This window comes from Schistocerca gregaria, chromosome 5, assembly GCF_023897955.1.
Source record: "Schistocerca gregaria isolate iqSchGreg1 chromosome 5, iqSchGreg1.2, whole genome shotgun sequence".
Lineage (NCBI taxonomy): Eukaryota > Metazoa > Arthropoda > Insecta > Orthoptera > Acrididae > Schistocerca > Schistocerca gregaria.
In genome coordinates, this window is record NC_064924.1 from 89,559,844 (window position 1) to 89,582,430 (window position 22,587).

At 42.0% G+C, this 22,587-nt stretch overlaps 1 protein-coding gene across 1 annotated transcript in view; it reads left to right on the plus strand.

Annotated features, from left to right (window-relative positions):
- LOC126273234 (uncharacterized) overlaps positions 1-22,587 on the plus strand; it is a 92,710-nt gene that overhangs the window by 66,276 nt on the left and 3,847 nt on the right. The window contains exon 4 of the mRNA XM_049976777.1: positions 7,064-7,313. Coding sequence (XP_049832734.1) covers positions 7,064-7,313 — 250 coding nt within the window. The remainder of the gene's footprint in view (positions 1-7,063; positions 7,314-22,587) is intronic.

Below are 22,587 nucleotides of genomic sequence, written 5' to 3' on the forward strand. Positions count from 1 at the left end.
TCCCTTTCATGGCGAACTGAATACAGCACTCACATCTACAGTTTCTCAAATTACCAATATCCTAACACGTTATATTGTTTTCTGTGAGTCTCCACATGCTTTTGCCGTTATCGTTATGCTTCGGAAAAGTTAATGTTCCATCTTGCTTTGTCATGAGCAAACGTTTTGAAAACGTCAGGGTATTACATATTTATAGAGACATGATTTACTCGCATTAACGATAAATGCGACAGAAGATATTTTGAAGCAATTTAGCGGTGTCTTTACGAATCATATGTTTCCGATGTGAAATTTATTTATTGCGTGATAAACGCGATATTACAGCGAAGTTTGTGAAGAATAACGATATTACTCAACAGGACAGAAATATCTATTATCTTTAACATTGCAAATTATCTCTTTACGGCATGACGCAAAAAAGTGAAAGGGTATAGGGAGGGCAAGGTGTTTCCTAAGTAATTCGGTACAAATACTACCGACTTTGGCTTTAGGGTTCTGTGGAAACGAATTTTTGGAATGTTCTCGGGATGGCTGGGAATCCCACGTCAGCCTGTCTCCTCATGCTCCAGTGCTAATATTATCGAAATGCGTAATGACAGCTGCTGGCTGCTCGGCTGACAGCGCCGACCGCACAAGCCTCCTGGTCCAGTGTAGTTGCAGGTGAGCAGCCCACGCAAGCGAACGCCTGCTCCCTGCACCTGGCATAGCTGGCAGAGGACTCTTGTATCGCGAATAAGCTGAAACCTGCGGTGGCCGCCAAAGGAGTCACTTCGGAAGCTCGACACCAAGCTCGCTGCCAAATGCTTCACAACGCTAAGTGGCCAAGAGCTTCGGTCTAAGTTCTTGCAGCAATACTTCCTCACCAGCTGGACTCTCCCGTTCTTCAATAGGGTATTTCACAGTCAAGGGCCCGCTCACAACTGACAATTCCGCCACTATAGGCCTTTCTCTTCCAGCCGAGCATTGCACTTCGCGCAAATAGGCCGTAGGGACTCCCCTCTTCTGTAGGTAGACTAGAACCTTTATGCCTGGGTAAAAACAAAATTGTCGTAGTAAGACTGCAGTATAATAGTTGGGAATGCCGACTGCTGCCGTCGACGTTTCCGTTGCGCTCGCCACCCTTCGGGAAGCGATGTACCAGCCGAAGCTAGTCCTCACTGCTGCCAACCGGAGGGCATGGGCTCAGGGAGAGCAGGAGCCCGTTGCCCAACTGATGGAAGCGACACAACAGCAACAGCGACGACAACACCATCACCACCCACACCACCGGCGAATATACTGGACGTACCCTCTTATCGCTGTTACGACCTTAAAAGCGGAATGCTATCCTACTACACCAACTGAAGACCGCAGAGGAACAACGAAACGAAAAAGCCGGATCTTGGCAGCTGGTAGGTCCAAAATGCAAACAGCAGCAACATACTCAAACATGTGCGCCCACAGACTCAAAGATCAAACACTGAGTGCTTTTTCCATCACCGCCAACATCGCTTCCAAGCACCAGTAACATGGTGGACCACGTAAATCACCCTGCAGCAGCTGAAAAACAACACCAGCAGCTACACACAACACAAGAACGCCGACTGGCTTCCAGCCAGTCATAATATGCAACGATCACCTGGAGTGTAGCAAGTAGCTCGTCACTTCATCAGAAAGAAACACTACACACCAACTTCACAAGAACCTGACGGACCAGCATACTCTGTGGAGGAGAAGGCTGAGCTTATGCCCTCAACGCTAGGAGCGTCGTTTACACCGAATCCGGCTCTTCCGATCCAGCATTCACACTTGAAGTGGACGAGGACGCTGCATGATGAAATAAGAAGTGTTACTGCTCCTACAAGGGTAGGATGTCAAGATTTAAGTGGGTTTGAACGTGGTGTTATAGACGGCGCACGAGCGGTGGAACACAGAATCTCCGAGATAGCGATGAAGTGGGGATTTTCCCGTACGGTCATTTCAGGGGTGCAACGTGAATATCAGGAATCCGGTAAAACATCAAATCTCCGACATCGCTGCGGCCGGAAAAAGGTCCTGCGAGAACGGGACCTACGACGACAGGAAAGAATCGTTAAACGTAACAGAAGTGCAGCCCTTCCGCACATTGATGTACATTTCAATGTTGGGCTATCATCGATATGGGCTTTCGGAGCCGAAGGCCCACTCGTGTACCATTGACGACAGCACGACGCCAAGTTTCATACCTCTCCGACAAAGAAATGTTGATGACTGGAAACATGCTGCCTATCGTCTCTTTTCAGATTGTATCGAGCGGATGCTTGTGGATGGGTATGGAGACATGAATCCATGAACCCTGCATGTCAGCTGTTCAAGCTGGTGGAAGCTCTGCAATGGTGCGAGGCGTGTGCAGTTGGAGTGATATGGATTGTGATACATCTAGATACGACTCTGACAGGTCACGCATATGTAAGAACTCTGTCTGATCACCTACATCCACTCATGTCCATTGTGCATTCCGACGGACTTGGGAAATTCCAACAGACACCCCACACGTCCAGAATTGCTTTTGCTACAAAGTGGTTCCAGGATCACTCTTCTCAGTTTAAACACTTTCGCTGGTCACCAAACTCCCGAGACATGACCCTTAAGAGCATATCTGGGATGCCTTGCAACGTACTTTTCAGAAGAAATCTCCAACAGCTCATACTCTCACAGATTAATGGTGTCACTTCACACCATCATTACTCCAGACATTAGTCGAGTCCATGCCACGTCGTGTTGCTGCAGTTCCGCGTGCTCGCAGGTGCCCTACACGGTATCATGCAGGTGTACCAGTTTCTTGCTCGCATCTCGTGGTCGTGCGGGAGCGTTCTCGCTTCCCACGCCCGGGTTCCCGGCTTCGATTCCCGGCGGGGTCAGGGATTTTCTCTGCCTCGTGATGGCTGGGTGTTGTGTGCTGTCCTTAGGTTAGTTTAAGTAGTTCTAAGTTCTATGGGACTGATGACCATAGATGTTAAGTCCTATAGTGCTCAGAGACATTTGAACCATTTTGCCAGTTTCTTTGGCTCTTCAGTGTAACATTGGTTTTTAAGCACACCGCAGCTAGAAAAGTTCGTGGTGCCGATGGCATTCAAACCTGTGTCGTTAAAGAGGTCACAGATAAAGCTATAAAATAAATCACACATCTCACGAATGCTATTCTACGACACCAACTGTTCCCTGACTTTTGTAACGTGGCCAAGGTCCTGATGCTCAGGAAGGCAGGGAAAAGCCACTCCTCCCACAGAAGTACGAATCCATCAATCTGCTTTGCTCGCTCAGCACGATTTTTGAGAAGATGATTCTCAAACGCCTCAGAGACCGGAGCAATTCGGATTCAAGAGCCACCATTCCACAATACAACTCCTCCACATAGTAGAACATATTACACACGGCTACAACACAAAAAACTACATCTACATAGGTACTTCCCAAGCCACTGTATGGTGTGTGGCTGTATGCTGTATGACTACTTGCCATTTTCCCTACTGTTCCACTCGCAAATAGAGTGAAAGAAAAACGACTGTGTGTACATCTCCATATGAGGTTGTGATTTACACAAAATGTTTGTGTGGTGAAAAAAGTGGCAGTTGTCTCTGAATAAGGAAAAGTGTGAGGTCATCCACGTGGGTACCAAAAGAAATCGGCTAAATTTCGTTTACATAATAAATCATAAAAATTTAAGACTGTCAGCTCAACTAATTAGGTAGGAGTTAGAATTACAAACAGTTTAAACTGGAACGATCGTGTAGATAATGTTGTGGGAAAGGCAAATCAAAGACTGCGTTTAATTGGCAGAAAACTTGGAGGACGCAACAGGTCTACTACACTTCTCCGTCCTTTGCCAGTTGCTGTGAGGTATGGAATCCTCTCAAGATGGCATTGATGGAGAAGATCGAAAAAGTTCAAATAAGGGTGGAAGTTGGACGTCTATGATTATACTGTGTGTATGTACAAACTCTGAGTCTGAGATATTATTATCGCGAGTACTAGCGAGCGAGCTGTTGTCGATGGGAGTCGGAAGTGGTCAAACGCAGAGGGCGGTGGAGAGTAACCGCGCGACAGTACAGGCCTGTAGCGCCGGAGGAGACTTTGGTATTAATTGAGAATTTTTTGGTAGTTTGCCTTTTCGTTGCAAGTAGTTGTCGGTTGCTTGTGCACTGGCCGGATTTTGTCAGATTTGCTTATGGACACACTCAGAGTAATATTCGCATCTTTGTTGAGGTCAGAAACGTGTTTATTGAGTATAGACATTGTGGAATAATCAGAAGTCTGTGTAAAGTTTCTCAGAATTTAAATCAATTTTCTGAATACAGTAAATTAAAAGTTCTTATTGGTTTCTCATGTTTTTAACGTTTAACTGGTTTCAACATTTAATTAAATGTTTGTATTGGTTTCTTTCATTATTTAACATTTAATTTACTGTATTCAGAAAATTGATAATTTACATGCTGACAAACTTTACACAGGTTTCTAACTATTCCACAATGTGTACGAGGTGTAACAATAAAGTAATGAGACTGATTTTCTTTGGAAGATGTGGCAACCCTGCAGGCTTACGGTCTACAAGCTGCTTCTAGTCCAAGCGGCACATTGATGGAACTGCTCAGTCGTGAGTTGTGATGTAATAAGTTAACATGTGTTTGTGTCTCTCGTCACGGAAATGGAACTGCATATTATTGCGCAACGGTATGCCATTTCTTTTTACGTTAAAGTGGGTGAAAACGCGACGACAACTTACGGTAAACTTCAGACGGATTTTGGAGAGGAGCTTATGTCAAGAGCTCAAGTTTTTCATTGGCGTAAAACGTTTAGTGAAGGTAGAACGAATGTTGAAAATGAAGACCGCAGTGGGTGACCATCAACCTCATGGACTGATGTCGACTTGGCCAGGGTGCGTGACTCGTATGATCTGATCGAAGATTATACGTGAAAATGATTGCAGAAGAATTGAATATCAATCGAGAAACGGTTCGTCTACTAATAACTGAAGATCTTGTATGAGAAAGATTAGTGCAAAAATGGTCCGCAAAACTCTCACACTACGACAGCGAGAAACACTGAAAAATGTGGCAGCCGACCTGTTAGGGCAAACGGAACTCAATTGTTGAGTCGTGTTATCACTGGTGACGAAAGTTGTTTTTTTCAGTACAATACAGAGACAAAACGCCAAAGTTCTCAATGGTGCTCAAAGGGATCACCCAGACCAACAAAAGCTCGCATGCCAAAGTCAAAAGTGAAATGCATGCTTGTGTGCTTCTTTGATTCTAAGGGAATTGTTCATAAAGAGTGGGTGCCACGTGGACAAACAGTTAACCAATATTAGTACAAAGAAATTGTACAAAGACTTCGTAAAAGAGTTCTTTGTATCCGTGCCAACATTGCTGATAATTGGATTCTGCATCACGACAACGCACCATCCCATACTGCTCTGTCAGTACAGTAATTTTTAACCTCAAAACAAATTTCAGTACTACCACAGATACTACACCAGATATCGCTCCGTGCAACGTTTTTCTATTTCCAAGAGTCAAAACAGCTGTCAAGGGACACTATTTTCAAACAACACAAGATGTCCAAAAAGTTGTGGCGAGGGTCTTGGAGGATATTGCAGAAGATGAGTTCCAGAAATGTTTCCATCAATGGTAGGAGCGCTGGAAAAAGTGTGTGCAATCATAAGGGAACTACGTTGAAAGAGACATAACTAAACTTGACTAAAACACATCAGTCTCATTACTTTATTGTCGCACCTCATATACTTAAGAAACAGGTTTCTGGCCACAACAAAGATACGAATATTACTCTGAATGTATGCATACATAAATCTGACAAAATCCCTCCAGTGCTCAAGCAACCAACAACTGCGTGCAGCGAAAAGGCAAACTACGAAGAAATCCCCCGGCGCTACTGGCACGATGATGGCAGGCTGCGACCTCTCATGTCGCGCGGCTTCCCTCCACTGCGCGCTTCGTACGACCACTTACGACTCCCCTCGACAACTGCTCCCTAGCTGCTCCTCGCAAGCCGGGCGGTGTGGCCGTGCGGTTCTAGGCCCTTCAGTCTGGAACCGCGTGACCGCTACAGTCGCAGGTTCGAATCCTGCCTCGGGCAGGGATGTGTGTGATGTCCTTAGGTTAGTTAGGTTTAAGTAGTTCTAAGTTTTAGGGTACTGATGACCTCAGATGTTAAGTCCCACAGTGCTCAAAGCCATTTGAACCATTTTTGAAACAAATGTTGACTGATATTGTTACGAAATTCTAACTCTTAAGAAAAATATGTTCTGACAAAATATGTAGGGCGTCATTTGTTGAAAGATCCCCCTATAACAATGGATGCCAACGCCACTGAATGTTTTCAAAACGTACAGTTCGGGCACATGTGAGCCGTGTTTTTAGCTCATCGGCTGATCGCGGCTTCCTGGTGCACAGTATTCTACTTTTGTTTGTTACCGTCACCCACTAGTTTAGAAATACAATTCGATAGGTTAAGGAACTCGGCCAAGGGGCTTGCCGCAGCGGTAACACCGGTTCCCGTCAGATCACCGAAGTGAAGCGCTGTCGGGCTGGGCTAGCACTTGTATGGATGACCATCCAGTCTGCCGAGCGCTGTTGGCAAGCGGGTTTCACTCAGCCCTTGTGAGGCAAACTGAGGAGCTACTTGATTGAGAAGTAGCTGCTCCGGTCTCGGAAACTGACATACGGCTGGGAGAGCGGTGTGTTGACCACATGCATATCCGTATCCAGTGACGCCTGTGGGCTGAAGATGACACGGCGGCCGGTCGGTCCCATTGGGCCTTCATGGCCTGTTCGGGAGAAGTTTTTTAGTTAAGGAACTCTACGATTTTGGAAGTGAATATGCATTATTTTTCAGCCCAAGGCCTAAAAGTGAGCATTTTCGGTGTCCCATGTATAGGTCTTATGCGAGACAAGTCTTGATGATAGAAGTGTCATAAACTCCTATAAATCTGAACACCTGGCTAACTATATGGACAGAGAGTAGAGTGACGCCGCTTTTGTGTTGATCGTGTGCTTGTAGTTAACGTGACTGCATTGTTGCCCGACAGCAAGCTGGTGACAATGCCGCGACTCACGAAGGACTTGCAGCGAGTGCACATAATCGCAGGCGTCGACCCGGACCCGTCGGCGATCTCGTGCGTCAAGTACGCGAAAGTGCTGATGATGCAGCTGGACATGTTGTACTTGGATGACTACTCGCTCGGCGACGTCGTCATCTGCGACCTGACCGGCGTGACCGTCGGACACCTCCTCAGGATCGACATCAACGTTGTCCGGGCTCTCGAATTGTGCTACAAGGTACTTTCCGCAAACTACTGTCTTTCTTTTCTCTATAAGTACGAGTTTTATTCTACATACATCGCATATGCAAAGCAAATTTCAGTTTAGTACAATGGATAGAAGTTCTCTTTTAACATGAATGAATGAAATTTGGAAATTTGTGATAAATTCCTTTCCGACCAAACTGCTGAGGTCATCGGTCCCTATGCTTACACACTACTTAATCTAACTTAAACTAACTTAAGCGAAGGACAACACACTCACCCATTCCGAGGGAGAACTCGAATATCCGACAGGGGGAGCCGTGTGAACTGTGACACGGCGCTTCAGACCTCGCAGCTCAATGAATGAAAGGTAATGTCTATAACGAACTGAAGGTAATCTATAGCATCCTATTACAAGATCAGCAGTGAACACTTGAACACCTCAGATCGTTTAAAGCAGTATGAAACGGAGTCACCACGTAAAATCAATAGTAGAGAAGAAATGATAATTAAATCAAGACCTTAAGCTGTTGACAGGCGTTGATAATCAACGGGGCCAGTTGAAAAGGTGTGCACCGACCGGGTCTCGAACCCGGGATATGCTTCTTACATGGCAGCCGCTCTATCCATCTGAACAACCGAGGGCACAGAGGATAGTGCGACTGCAGGGACATATCCCTTGCACGTTCCCCGTGAGACCCACATTACCAACTTAATGTCCACACACTACATTCGTAGTGTCCCTGCCCGTTACACTCATTACTCGAGGTAGACAATCTTACCGAGTCCCGTAACACGTCGGGCAATGCGTGTGCATCCGCACGGAAGAAGAAGGTCAATGGCCGGTTAGCCTTAACTATGTGAAGATGGTATCTGTTCTTTCGGAGACGCATTGCCCGAAGTCTTACGGGATTCGGTAAGATTGTCTGCCGCGAGTAATGAGTGTAATGGGCAGAGGCACTACGAATGTAGTGTGTGGACGTTAAGTTGGGCATGTGGGGCTCACGGGGAGAGTGCAAGGGATAAGTCCCTGCAGTCGCAGGGCACTACGAATGTAGTGTGTGGACATTAAGTTGGGCATGTGGGTCTCACGGGGAGAGTGCAAGGGATAAGTCCCTGCAGTCGCAGGGCACTACGAATGTAGTGTGTGGACATTAAGTTGGGCATGTGGGTCTCACGGGGAGAGTGCAAGGGATAAGTTACTGCAGTCGCAGGGCACTACGAATGTAGTGTGTGGACATTAAGTTGGGCATGTGGGTCTCACGGGGAGAGTGCAAGGGATAAGTTACTGCAGTCGCATTATCCTCTGTGCGCTCGGTGGCTCAGATGGATAGAGTGTCTGTCATGTAAGCAAGAGAGTCCCGGTCGGGGCACACATATTCAACTGTCCCCCTCGATGTATATCAACGCCCGTCAACAGTTTAAGGTCTTGATTTAATTATCATTTCATTCTAGAGAGCTGCATGGTCACCGATGGTATTTGTTCTTTCGGACATGTCCGAAAGATCAGATATCATCTTCATAATAGCAGAGACGGAGAATGGAAGGGTTGACTTTATCGGAAGGATTCATGGAAAGACCACTGCGTCTGCAAAAAAGTGCGACCAGTTCTATGTTACATATTGAGTTTGACTGTCATTAGTGTCGAAAAACACTAGCTTCCACATTTGCCGTTTTTGGGTCTGTATAACGATTTAACATCTGGACGTTGGTAAAGATTTTTCATAAAATGTTTTCATAATTCTGAATTTCAAATGTCCGTGTCCATAATGATATGTTCCATTGCAGTGTCTGTTGTCAGTTGCTGTATGTGTTGACGAATTTGATTCGATAACAGTCTATGGAAGATCAAAACGTGATGGGAGTTATTTCACTGTTACACACGACAGATTGTGTATGTGGTACCTCTTCTTTCGGAAATGTCCGAGAAAAGACACCCTTCTGATCCTGGAGCTACTACGAATCAAGACACAAAGGAATTAAAGACATCAGCTGCCAGAGGGAACTGATTTATACCAATGGGGGTTCAAACCTGGGTCTCCCACTCACTAGGCAGATTCGCTGATCACCACACCGCATCTGGACACAGGGGTCACGACAACTGCATGGACGACCCTAGCATTCATCCCATCCATAAGAACGGACACCATTTGATTCTGCAGCCACAATGAATGAAGACAGAAAGGAATTAAAGCCAACAGCTGCCAGTGTCTTGCAGATCAGGTCTCATAAATTAACATACGGCTGGGAGAGTGGTGTGCTGACCGCATGCCCTTCCATATCCAATGACGCCTGTGGGCTAAGGATGACACGGCTGGCGGCCTGTAACGTTGCCCCTTCATGGACTGTTCAGGTGGAGTTTAGTTTAGTTTAGTTTTGACTGCCTGTGTGCATTGATTTATATTAATGGGGAAAGTTGAAAATTTGTGCTCTATCATGTTCACTAGGCAGATGCACTGTGCAGTAAGCCATCTGGACCCACTGGTCACTACAACCGCATGGACTATACCAGCATGCCTCCTGTCACACGCAAATTCTCAACTTATCCACACACTACTCATGTGTAGTGCCCCTACTCATTGACCTCATTATTTGCGGCATCTCGCCGATCCCCCTAAGAGTTTGAACTCAGTGTGCATCTGCACTGAAGGAATCATTGGCTAACATCGCCTTAATTATGCATATGGTAAACGTTCTCGATAAGTTGAGAACTTGGATGTGACGTGAGACGTGCTCAGGTAGTCGGTGTAGTTGTGATGACATAGTGGTCAGCGCATCTCCTTAGTGAACAGGAGACTCAGTTTCGAATGCCATAGATATAAATCAATGCCCACTGGCAGCTGTCTTTAATTCCTTTGTGTCTTGGTGATATATCATAATTTCATCCCACTTTCATTTAGATCACCTTGTGCTTATCAGTAGGCCAACATATTCTTTTGATTTTACTGCTGGATTCTGCCTGCCTTACTAGTAACGTTTATGCTTGCAGAATATAGCACCCATACTTTCATTCCCAAGGCTCCATGTCTGTTGCCCATTAAAGAGAGATTCACTTTTGTTATGGAGAGGGGTGCATCAATGCACCGCTCTCCCAGTAGTTGTTGAGTTTCTAGACCTTGAAACCGCTGCTAATTGGTCGAGTAGTTCCTCAGTTGGCCTCACAATGTTGAGTGCACACCATACCAGGACTCCTTCGAAGGACAAATCCCAGGTATAGCCCACGCGGCATACGGTGGCCGATGCGCAGTGAGCAGTTTTCGTCCAAACCGCTGGGCGAGTTTATTCGTTTGTTTACATGGGGAGGCGAGGCCGACAGTGTTGGCCACCTTTCGGCCGGGTGGCGATGACAGAATCGAGGATTACGCCTTGCAGACTTTGTCAAACGATGTTACAAACACTTCATTTTTGCTTTATTTATAGCTTTATATGTCAGCTTCACGATGATGTGCCCAAGCTTTCGTTAATATTCAATTATTGTGATATTTACGTGGAAGTAAGACACTGCGCGAAATTTGAAAAACTTTGCACTGAAGAATAGAAATCGCTATGACTTGCGTTTGATGCGTATGATGCAGCATATGAAATTTAGCTAACATATTGAATTTTTCTTTGGACTTGGTTTGACGCCTCTATCTGTCACCAATCGCAAGAAAATTGATCTGATGTAGCACACTCATTTATGATCGCGCTGAGCCAGCGATGATGAATCCAGAGAGAAGTATCCATACCATTCGTCATGTTTCATAAACGGTTTGACATATCGAAATGAGATGTTGGCAGAACATATCACGTAAAGAGGAGAGTACTGTGCCATACGATTATTATGCAAAACTTCATTATCTACCATGTTACTTCACTTAGTCAGACTTTTTCGATGAAAGACTGCAGTTATTAAGGCCCATTGATAGTTGGTGAAATGTGAAATACCACAACTTGACTAAAGACATTACACATTTATTTTGTACCGAGAATGTGCTTTATCATAAGCTACTGACCTTACTTTTCCTCAGATCTTCGCTTAATAAACTAATAAACCAATATTTCAGAATTCTTTTATAGCTGCATGTGCAGAACATATTAGTGAGGTGAGGCAGTGTAAGCTTCAATGTGTTTTGGAAAAAGAAGCAAATTTTAACATGGCAACCAGAGAAAGGTGTAGGTATTACTCAAAACTCGCCATTCATGACGCTTCTCTAAAAGTTACAAATGGTTAACGAGACAGCCGAAAACAAATTGCTGCATTTTCGAAGAAATTATTTTTAGATACTAACCAAAGCAAAGGTGACAGTAGATCTTTTTGAATGGCCACCATGCAGGTGTGTGCATGGTGGGGCTTCACTTAATATTTACGGAAAATGTGAGTGGTGGCTTCAGTTTAGAGCGGCACTTCCCCTCCAGCGCTCAGCATTTCCCGTGCAGCGCCTGCCCACAGCCCCCACCACTACTGCTCTCCCGATGTGTGCCCTGCCATTTGCGCATCTACCGGCCACAGCATTCTGCGTGCACTATATTATTGGGAATCGAACCAGGGTCCTACACAAGCCAGTCATCTGTACTGACAACTCAGCTGCAGAGATGGACATTCACTGTGGAAAAATATTTTATTGTGTCACCAAACTTTTTTTTCCAATTCTTACAGCCAGCAATGCTACAGTAACAAATATCACTTCTACTTATTTTAAAGATGAGATTAATTCTTGAAAATGGCATAAAACGTACGTGATACGAAGGCTGACTGACTTGAGTTATTCAAATAAGAAATCTATATTGCCCATGCTAAAACACTGTATACATAAGAGATGTGTATGACTTTTATGTGGATTTTAGTTGCTAGTTACCTAATAAGACTAGTGTCTCTCGCACTGTCTCCTAAATTGCAAGGATACTGAGGAAATTTATCATATTTTCCTACAAAGCACAGAATGAATTTTTCATTTCTCATGGGTTAAAAAGACTGTATCTGTTGCACTATACGTTATTTGTAAGTCAACATGTTTCGCATGAATTAATAAGGAAATGGTAGCAAACCTCTAAACAAATTCACCACTGTCATAGCTTGTAAAAGCTGTATTTCTTTCATCAAAAACTTCTTTTACAATTATATTTTTACCACCGGAATCTGCCACATGCAGCCAGCTTTATAATGGGTTTAAATTGAAATTGCATTCTCAATGCAGATCAGTAGAGAGCTGTGCGTCTCCAGTTGTGAATGGGACAACATGGTTCACTGACACTACTTGATCAAAAGAATCCAGACTCCTCTTAGTGAACATTAATATGGTGTGTGTATCTTTCGCCTTCATGATGGCTGAACCCTGCTGTGGACCCTTTCAGTTAGGTGTCAGAAGGTCTGTGGAGGAGTGGCAGCCCGTCCTTAATAAAGAGACGAAATCAGAGTGGGTAGGAATTTGGATTCTGGGGTCTGGAGCTAAGTCTAGCATCTAACTCATTCCAAAGGTATTCCATTCGGTTCAGCTGGGGACTAGGGCCAAGTTAATCCATTTCAGTGATGTTATTGTCCACACATCATTGCCTCACAGAAACTGCTGTAGGAGAGAGTGCACTCTGATGCTGATACAAATAATCATCGTCTCAGAACTGTTCCCCTATCGTTTGCAGTATACTATGCTATAAAACATGTTCATATCATTCCACATTTAGCGTTTCCTTAAGAGGAATAAGGTGACCACACACTGTAGCATCACGTCCTCAATACTTCGCTGTCGGCTCTACACATGATATCAGGTTAACCTTCTTCATGCACTCGCCAAACACAAACCCTTCTAATGGACTGCCACAAAGTATAGCAGGATTCAACACTCCAAATCATTCGTTTCCAGCCATCCACGGTCCAGTGGCGTCGTTCCTGACATCATCTCAAGCTAGTTTAGCAAATATTGCCGAAATGTGAGGGTTATGATGAGCGCGCTGTCCCCACCCCACTGATGAGTTTTATTATTTGCGTAGTTCGGCTCTGTCTTAAATTCGTCCAGTGAAAGAGGGGACGGCGCAGCTGATGAAGAAAATGTCGCCTATGGCGATCATTCACCAGTAACTGACCCTGTCTGGCTGCTTCTCGTAATAACTCTTATTCAGAACTTCTTTTTTACAATAGTTACAGCGATTTATTTCTGATACCTACGTACAGTCGGCTCTAGAGGTACCGCCTACTGCGTTATCGGCCGTTAAATTGCTTCTTCCTACTTTCGCTGTTATACACAAAATTCCTCATTATACATTCTTCGTTTTTTTCCTCCGAAGTCGAACAACCGCCTCGGCGTATCCCGCCGCCGCGACTCTGGACCTCCATGGAGCGACGTCTTCTGCCTCACTGTGTTTGCTACATGGCGCCCCGCTACTTGCCGCGTCAACGAAAGTCCGCGCCGGTTGATGACTCGGTGTTTGAATTATCTGCACATATCAAAACCAAATACTTCCGCAGTATTTATGCACATAACTAACAAATCCTAACCCGCAACTCAATTTCATCATTTAATTAGAATTTGTGCTAGGCCAGGGGCGATAGCTGGCGCATGCAACAGACCACTTGTCGTCTGTTACACCACAGGAGCTGCTCCAACATTGTACCACCACCCCCTTTTTTAAAAACTCTGTACGCAGAGTAAATCTGGACTGCTGGTAGCACTTCGGTACTCACGAATGATTGCTTCAGCTGATTTCATCCGACTTTTTTACAACCACCCTCCGCAATTCTCGACGGTCCTTGCCCATCAGTTCACGAGGTCTGATGCTCCTGGTTAAACAGTGGTTGTTTCTTCGAGTTTCCACTTCACAACTACATCAACAACAGTCGAGGTGGGCAGCAATAAAACTGCTGAAATGTCCCTGATGGATTTGTTACTCAGGTGTCATGATGTTATCCAATGACTAGCCCATATTCCCAATTTGTGTTACTGGTTCTCTGTTGACAACACAATACTCCCCGCCGTCTTTCATGCTGGTGGTTCCGAATCTCGTCAAATGTGAAGATCGAATTCGCATTGCATAGGTGGTCCGGGTACTTTTGATCATAAAGTTTACACGCCTAGAAAGGTCATTTCAATTTAAGCTAAGGATAACAGCCCCAGTAGCATAGAAAACACACTTGACTTTTAATTTCCAGGCAAAAAATTTGAATTTCGCTCCAAAATTTGTTCTCGCCGTTTTATGTACGGCAATTGTCCTTTGTCAGAGGGACAAGGGTTAGGGGGTGGGGTAATCCCATGACATAATCGATGATATCATCAATGACGTCGTCGATGGCGAGTCTCATACCACACAGCTGACAACTTGCTTTCATAGAGGCTTCCTATTTAGGTGAACATCCAATTCAATACAGGAAATTGTAATCCAAGTTGGTTAAATACTGGCAATCACTGGTACTGATACATATTTCATTTATCAGTGGTGATTAGTTTTCATTTTGACTTGTCTTTTTATTTCGGATTTTGCATCAGTTACTGGACAATTTGGGAAAAACGGTCGTCTAACATCATCTGGATACCCACCCATGCTCAGTCACTCGCATGGAGCGCCGAGGACACTATCACCTCTATCATATCGCAGACAAGCGTGAGATCCTGCCCAAAAGTTTAGTAGGCTTGCAGCCACCTAGCACTAAACTGCACGGTTTTAAATTGACCCAAATTTCCCATCACAGTATAACATCCCAGCTCCTCCACCAAATTATAACATCCCAGCTTCCTCAACCAAATTATAACGTCCCAGGACTTTCTGCACCGAATTATAACATTTCAGCTCCTCAACACCAAATTAAAACGTTGCATTAGGAGGTGTCTGCTTCGTGCAAAAGGTCTTGAGTTCATATTGACGACAACAAGTAATTCTTCATTACAGACGTTTATTTACAAACAGAACTGACAGACTTCACAGACTCAACAACCGACTCTCCGAGCCAACCGCACTGCACATCCGAACTGAACTGGCAACTGACAACTCCTAGGTGTATTAATATCTTTCCAAACAATGAGAGTCTTTGAAAATGTTTTGTTTACAATACGATAGCAATTCACGACTTAAAACTAAATTAGACATTACAGAATTTTAGTACAGATTAAAGTAAGTAAAAGGATCAGTACATATAAATTCTTACAAGCATAATTTCCAAATAGATTTTATAACATTTTTCTACCAGCTTCTGGATAACCTTCACCAGGTTTGTACCGATGTTTCCAGAAATATCTTGACATTTGATTCTGGATATTTCTTGAGTGATTTAGAACAACTATTTATATGCAAAATGATTTAAATCGTGTTTCAAAACGTAAATAAATCTTTTTAGCAATATTTCTTGATACAAATCGTCTTTCGAAATTAGGTTATGAAACAGTTTTCACAAGTTTTCGTATTTTTGCGATCATAATATAGAATTTCTCCATAGTAAGTTCCAGAAGTGTGCATTAAACGTTCATTCTCAGACTTTCTCTTTAGCTGGTGAGTTTTTAAAAGTATCTTGTCCATATTATACGAAATAATTTAGCTCAAAACTGATAATTTATACAATTAATCAGAGCTACAGCAAACAGTGAGTCTTTCTTTTACAAAATGAAATATAATTACAAGATTGAATGAAAATAGGTTACTAACACTAATATATATTTACATTAATTCTATTTTTGTTCTTTCTGTGCAAAATGTCCTAATATTGACACAGTACAATATTTAAACATCACCAAAGTTTCCTTTACATTTTGCATATCTGTATCGACATCCCCTAAAAGTCTACAGTATCGAATACTTCAATATGTCCCAATATGTCCTGTAATGTTACACAACCCCCTCATCAGCACTTCCACGTGAAACACGGAAGGGTTGATGTCCTTACATTACAAAACAGAAAAGTTTTACACATATCTTTGGTGTCTTCTTTCTTGAAGACCGGTGATCTTCTTTCTTGAAGGTCGGTGATCTTCTTCCTTAAAGGTCGGTATACCTCAATGCCACACACTGTATTTCAGTCTCATCTTCACAGTCCGTATGGTTTCCATATACACTGCAGGCTATCACAGGCTGCAATAGCACAGTCCGCTATGAATATACAGCATACAGTGGTCAAACCCAGTTAAACATTAGCAAAAGCATTTAATAGTCGGTGGACCGGTTTTTAAGGACACAGAAATTTGAATTCTCTAAAGTATAATTACTCAAGAAAATTTACTCTAAATTTCTTAAAGCTAAGAGAGGATAGACTGACAGATGGAGAAAATTGATTATACAGGATCACAGAATAAGTGTAAGATGCAATGCCAGAATACGAAAATGAAATATGACAATTGCATAGCTAGGGGACCTAGTGCTCGCCAAACACTTAGCACACAAAGAATGTATGCTCCCCTGAGGAATCAGATAAATACAACATAACAAAGTATACAAAAATATCCTGGTAAGATTACATATAAAAGTCTATAAACATCTATTATCTAAAATACTTTTTTACATTTTTTTATACAATTTCAGTTCGGTCACGTTTCGTAGGCCAAACAGTCTGCCAGAATTTGGGTAGACTAGACGGTAAGCATTCGGATGAGGATTGTCCTGAATCTTGAAAGGTCCAATGTATATGTCAAAAAACTTTTTTAATTCGCACTGATGGCTCTTACTTCTCTCAATAATGCCACACTCTTCCATCTTTTGAAGTTCCTTTTCTACATCTTTTCTCTTTGCAATGGGTACACGATAAGGTTTTATAAAGAATGGCTCATGTGGTTTTAATCTGAGTTTACATTGATAATTCTTTACTCTGCCAGGTCTATCATCAAAAACATCACAGTAATTCCACAATAATCTTTCTAACTCTACCTTCTGTTCTTGGTTCAAATTATCTGATTCCTGTAATTTTTCTTGAACTATATCCCCATATTCTCCATCATCATAATCCTCAGTAATTTCCTCTACACAATAACCACTATCTTTAGAAAATGTAACGTCCCTAATTTCAATTCCCTTATCAGCACAGTTTTGAACCGACATGTCAGTACTGGAACATACTCTCGTCTTAGGATCAATAAAGGTAAACAAACTCTTTTCCCAATCAAATGCTGCATTAGCTTTTAATATCCAGCCCATACCCAACAGTACATTCTCATTTAGGTCACTTATTACAAGACATCCTTGAGTAAACTGTACATCATTTATACTGAAGGACAACAACACCTGTCTATTAACAATTTTGCTCAGTTTGCCGGTAATGCCTCTAATTTTTATTCCAACAACTGGTAATTCAACAAAGTCAGGATCATGCTTAATTATATCTCTTAATTTGCTTGAAATGGCACTAATTGGACTCCCTGTGTCAATCAAACAATACCCTTCCCAACCCGCAGCTTTAATTTTTATGCATGGACTACCAATAGTGGTGTTTTCCCTTTCTTCCTGTTCTTCATACAAAAGATCTTCTGCTATCTCATCATACCTCTGTTCCATATTTAGGTTTTCTTTATTAGGCAATACTTCCTTCAAACTTCTAGGTCTACTGGAATTTACTGGAATGTCTGGATTACTATTTACCTCACACACATCCTGACTAGTACCCCGTTTGATGATTTCATTAGGCTTAAAAGCAGAAACTGGTTCACAAATTTCCCTTAATTTGATCTTAACATCATTGTCATCACTGTAATCTTTAAATTTGTCCCAAACAGATTTCAAAATAATCTCAGCTGCATCAGCACAATCAACCCCCCTGTCTCCTGATGTATTACTAAGCTGAACTGGCACAATCTGATTCTCATGCGGAATGTAGTTAGAGTTCCTGGCACAACTATTCTCAACACTATTGCTTATAACATCCTCCTTAACTTCAACATAAACTATTCCATCCAATTCACCATCAAAATCTTCTAGTACATAATCACCATTAGTCTTAACATCAACATTATCATCATCATTGCCTGAGCTTACACTACAAACACTACTAGTATCACCAACATTACTCACAACACCAACTTCACCAACCACATCCACATGAATATCAGACTTTACAGAAACTTCAGTACGAACATCATTATGACAACTTACATCTAAAACATCACCACACATAAGTTTGTACAATCCAAAATTATCAAAGTTATCCTTACCTTTCATTTCAGCATTACGTGCTTCTTCTTGATTATATAAATTTGCAATTATATCATCTTCTAAGCCTACTTCATCAAAGGTAGCCTGGTTCCTATTACAGTTGTTTCTAGTATTTTCTCTTATGACATTCCAAAATTTCCTGTCAAATTTAATTTTTTCATTATCTCTATCTACAGATCGATCATAAGCATACTGTCTATACTGGTTAGGTCTCTGATTATAGTGCTGTCTGTTCCGGGTGAAATTAGCCTGATTTTGAAAATTCCTTGCCCCAAACTGACAGACTCCCAGTGGAGCATTTAGTCGTTTAAAGGCCTATGTCTGTCGTTTCCCTGCCTCGGGTTACCTTCTCTCATGTCATTACCCCAGGACCTGTTTCGATTTTCCCATTCTCTGTTTGAATTGAAGTGCTGATCATTCCTACCAAAATTTCTTCTGTCATTGCTATTATAATTATCCCTGTTGTTGTTAAAGTTTCTTCGTTCACTATTATTGTTATTATTTCCACGGTTCGGTTCCCACCCTCTGTGTGATGAACCTACAAAGTCGTTAAATCTATTGTTTTGTTCAAAGGCTCTATCAAGTTTGTCCACATATTTCAAGAATTGTTCTATGGAATCATCTGGACGATATACTAAACACCATTGTATTCTTTTCGGAAGTCTCCGTTTTAGTGCATCAATTTGAGTTAGCTCATCAAATGGCTTATCCAGATGCACTAATTTTTGCAACTGTTTCTCACAATAGGCTTTCATTGACCCATCAGATTCTCTGTAACTAGGACCATTCAAGAATTCACTTTTGATTCGAGCTTGCTCAGTTTCAGACCAAAATTTGGTTAGAAAACATTTTTCGAAATCTTCAAAGGACATTTCCGCGGAACAATTCTGATTGGCCCACGAAAGCGCCTCACCATCAAGTAATTTCTTTACAAATTTTATCTTAACACTATCTGTCATTATGGACGTGAACTGCTCCTTGCAGAATTGCATGAAGTCTTTTGGGTGTATATTCTTGTCACCGGGATAAGTTTTAATGGGAAAATTTCCCCATACCCCATTACAACTATTACTAAAACCTTTTTGCAACATAGTTTCTTGTATTTCTACAAATTTTCTGTCTACAGTTTTTTCGACATTACCTACTCTACTACAAATTTCTGTGACCTTTTTGTCAGAATCAGATTTGAAAGATTCAATTTCGCTTTCAAAAAATCGTTTTGTCTGGTCAAATTCATTTCTCAATTGAGAATTTTCCTCATTTACAAAATCAACAACTTTTTTAAGTTTTGACTGGTTATTTGAAATTTCGTTACTTAAATCAGTTTCAAGGACAGAAATTTTGCTCTCAACCGTGTCCACACGACAACTAAGTTCTTTTTGGTTTGACTCAAAAGTAATTCGCCATTCTTCGAGAACCTGATTAGTGTGAGCAATCTGTTCTGTATTTGAATTTATTTCTGATTTTAAATCACACACAGCCTTCGAAATCGACCTGTCCATCTGTTGTTGTGTCTGTTCAATTTGTTGACGTAATTCGGCACAAGAATCGTCCATCTTCGATTTTAACTCTGAAAACATTTGTTTTAACATTTCCAACATTCCTACACTGTCAGAAGCACTTTCCCTAATAGGTGTACTTGCTACACCGCTGTCAATACTGAAATCTGCGTCTTTTCCCATTATTTTAGAAAGCAGGTACTTATCTTAGTGTCCGTCGGCGGTCGTTGGTGTCCGTGTTTTGCGAAATTTCTTCAATTCCAGGATGGTTTCGCTCGGTTGATTCACTCCTCTTCTTGTGACCCCAGAATCGACGTATTTACTTCTGAAGAATGACTGGTCCGTCGTATATCCTCTTCTTGTGGTCCCAAAACAGACGTATTTTCTTCTTGTGATACCAGAAGAGACGTATTTTATTTTGAAGAATCACTGGGTGGTCGTCAGATCCTCTGCTTCCTCCACCAAATTAAAACATCCCAGCTCCTCCACCAAATTATAACATCCCAGCTTCCTCAACCAAATTATAACGTCCCAGGACTTTCTGCACCAAATTATAACATTTCAGCTCCTCAACACCAAATTAAAACGTTGCATTAGGAGGTGTCTGCTTCGTGCAAAAGGTCTTGAGTTCATATTGACGACAACAAGTAATTCTTCATTACAGACGTTTATTTACAAACAGAACTGACAGACTTCACAGACTCAACAACCGACTCTCCGAGCCAACCGCACTGCACATCCGAACTGAACTGGCAACTGACAACTCCTAGGTGTATTAATATCTTTCCAAACAATGAGAGTCTTTGAAAATGTTTTGTTTACAATACAATAGCAATTCACGACTTAAAACTAAATTAGACATTACAGAATTTTAGTACAGATTAAAGTAAGTAAAAGGATCAGTACATATAAATTCTTACAAGCATAATTTCCAAATAGATTTTATAACATTTTTCTACCAGCTTCTGGATAACCTTCACCAGGTTTGTACCGATGTTTCCAGAAATATCTTGACATTTGATTCTGGATATTTCTTGAGTGATTTAGAACAACTATTTATATGCAAAATGATTTAAATCGTGTTTCAAAACGTAAATAAATCTTTTTAGCAATATTTCTTGATACAAATCGTCTTTCGAAATTAGGTTATGAAACAGTTTTCACAAGTTTTCGTATTTTTGCGATCATAATATAGAATTTCTCCATAGTAAGTTCCAGAAGTGTGCATTAAACGTTCATTCTCAGACTTTCTCTTTAGCTGGTGAGTTTTTAAAAGTATCTTGTCCATATTATACGAAATAATTTAGCTCAAAACTGATAATTTATACAATTAATCAGAGCTACAGCAAACAGTGAGTCTTTCTTTTACAAAATGAAATATAATTACAAGATTGAATGAAAATAGGTTACTAACACTAATATATATTTACATTAATTCTATTTTTGTTCTTTCTGTGCAAAATGTCCTAATATTGACACAGTACAATATTTAAACATCACCAAAGTTTCCCTTTACATTTTGCATATCTGTATCGACATCCCCTAAAAGTCTACAGTATCGAATACTTCAATATGTCCCAATATGTCCTGTAATGTTACAACAGGTTACGCCGCCTTGTTGCAAATACTGAATTATTTTATAGTAAACAAAACTATGTCAGAATACGCATTGGAGACCCAACAGTACTGACCGACCGCTGTGTCCTCCTCAATCCACAGGCATCACTGGATATAGATACAGAGGGACAAGTGATCAGCACGCCGCTCTTCCGAGTGTTGTCAGTTGTAGCTGGCTAGCTTGGCCCCTTGAACAGCAAGGCGCGCAAGCCGTCGGAACGGCAGTCTTTCTGAAACTATTTTAAAGAAACTATCCTGTAAAAAAATTTGATTCTCACCCACCCCATAATTTAATTCCTCAGTTTCATGACGAACTGTCTATAATTATGTTAAAGGTCATTTTTTTGATACTTCAGGATTAAGTAAACTACTGCAAGCATTTCAGTGAAAAATAGAGATCGCTATGAACTTTCGTTTGGTGTACGTTAATTCCTATGTTGCCATATACACTACTGGCCATTAAAATTGCAACACCACGAAGACGACCTGCTACAGACGCGAAATTTAACAGACAGGAAGAAGATGCTGTGATATGCAAATGATTAGCTTTTCAGAGCATTCACACAAGGTTGGCACCGGTAGCAACACCTACAACGTGCTGACATGAGAAACGATTCCAACCGATTTCTCATACACAAACAGCAGTTGACCGACGCTGCCTCGTGAAACGTTGTTGTGATGCCTCGTGTAAGGAGGAGAAAAGCGTAACATCACGTTTCCGACTTTCATAAAGGTCGGATTGTAGCCTATTGCGATTGCGGTTTCTCGTATTGCGACACTGCTGCTCGCGTTGGTCGAGAACCAATGACTGTTAGCAGAATATGGAATCGGTGGGTTCAGGAGGGTAATACGGAACCCCGTGCTGGATCCCAACGGCCTCGTATCACTAGCACACGAGATGATAGGCATCTTATCCGCATGGCTATAACGGATCGTGCAGCCACGTCTCGATCCCTGAGTCAACAGATGGGGACGTTTGCAACACAACAACCATCTGCACAAACAGTTCGACGACTTTTGCAATAGCATGGACTATCAGCTAGGTGACCATGGCTGCGGTTACCCTTGACGCTGCATCACAGACAGGAGCGCCTG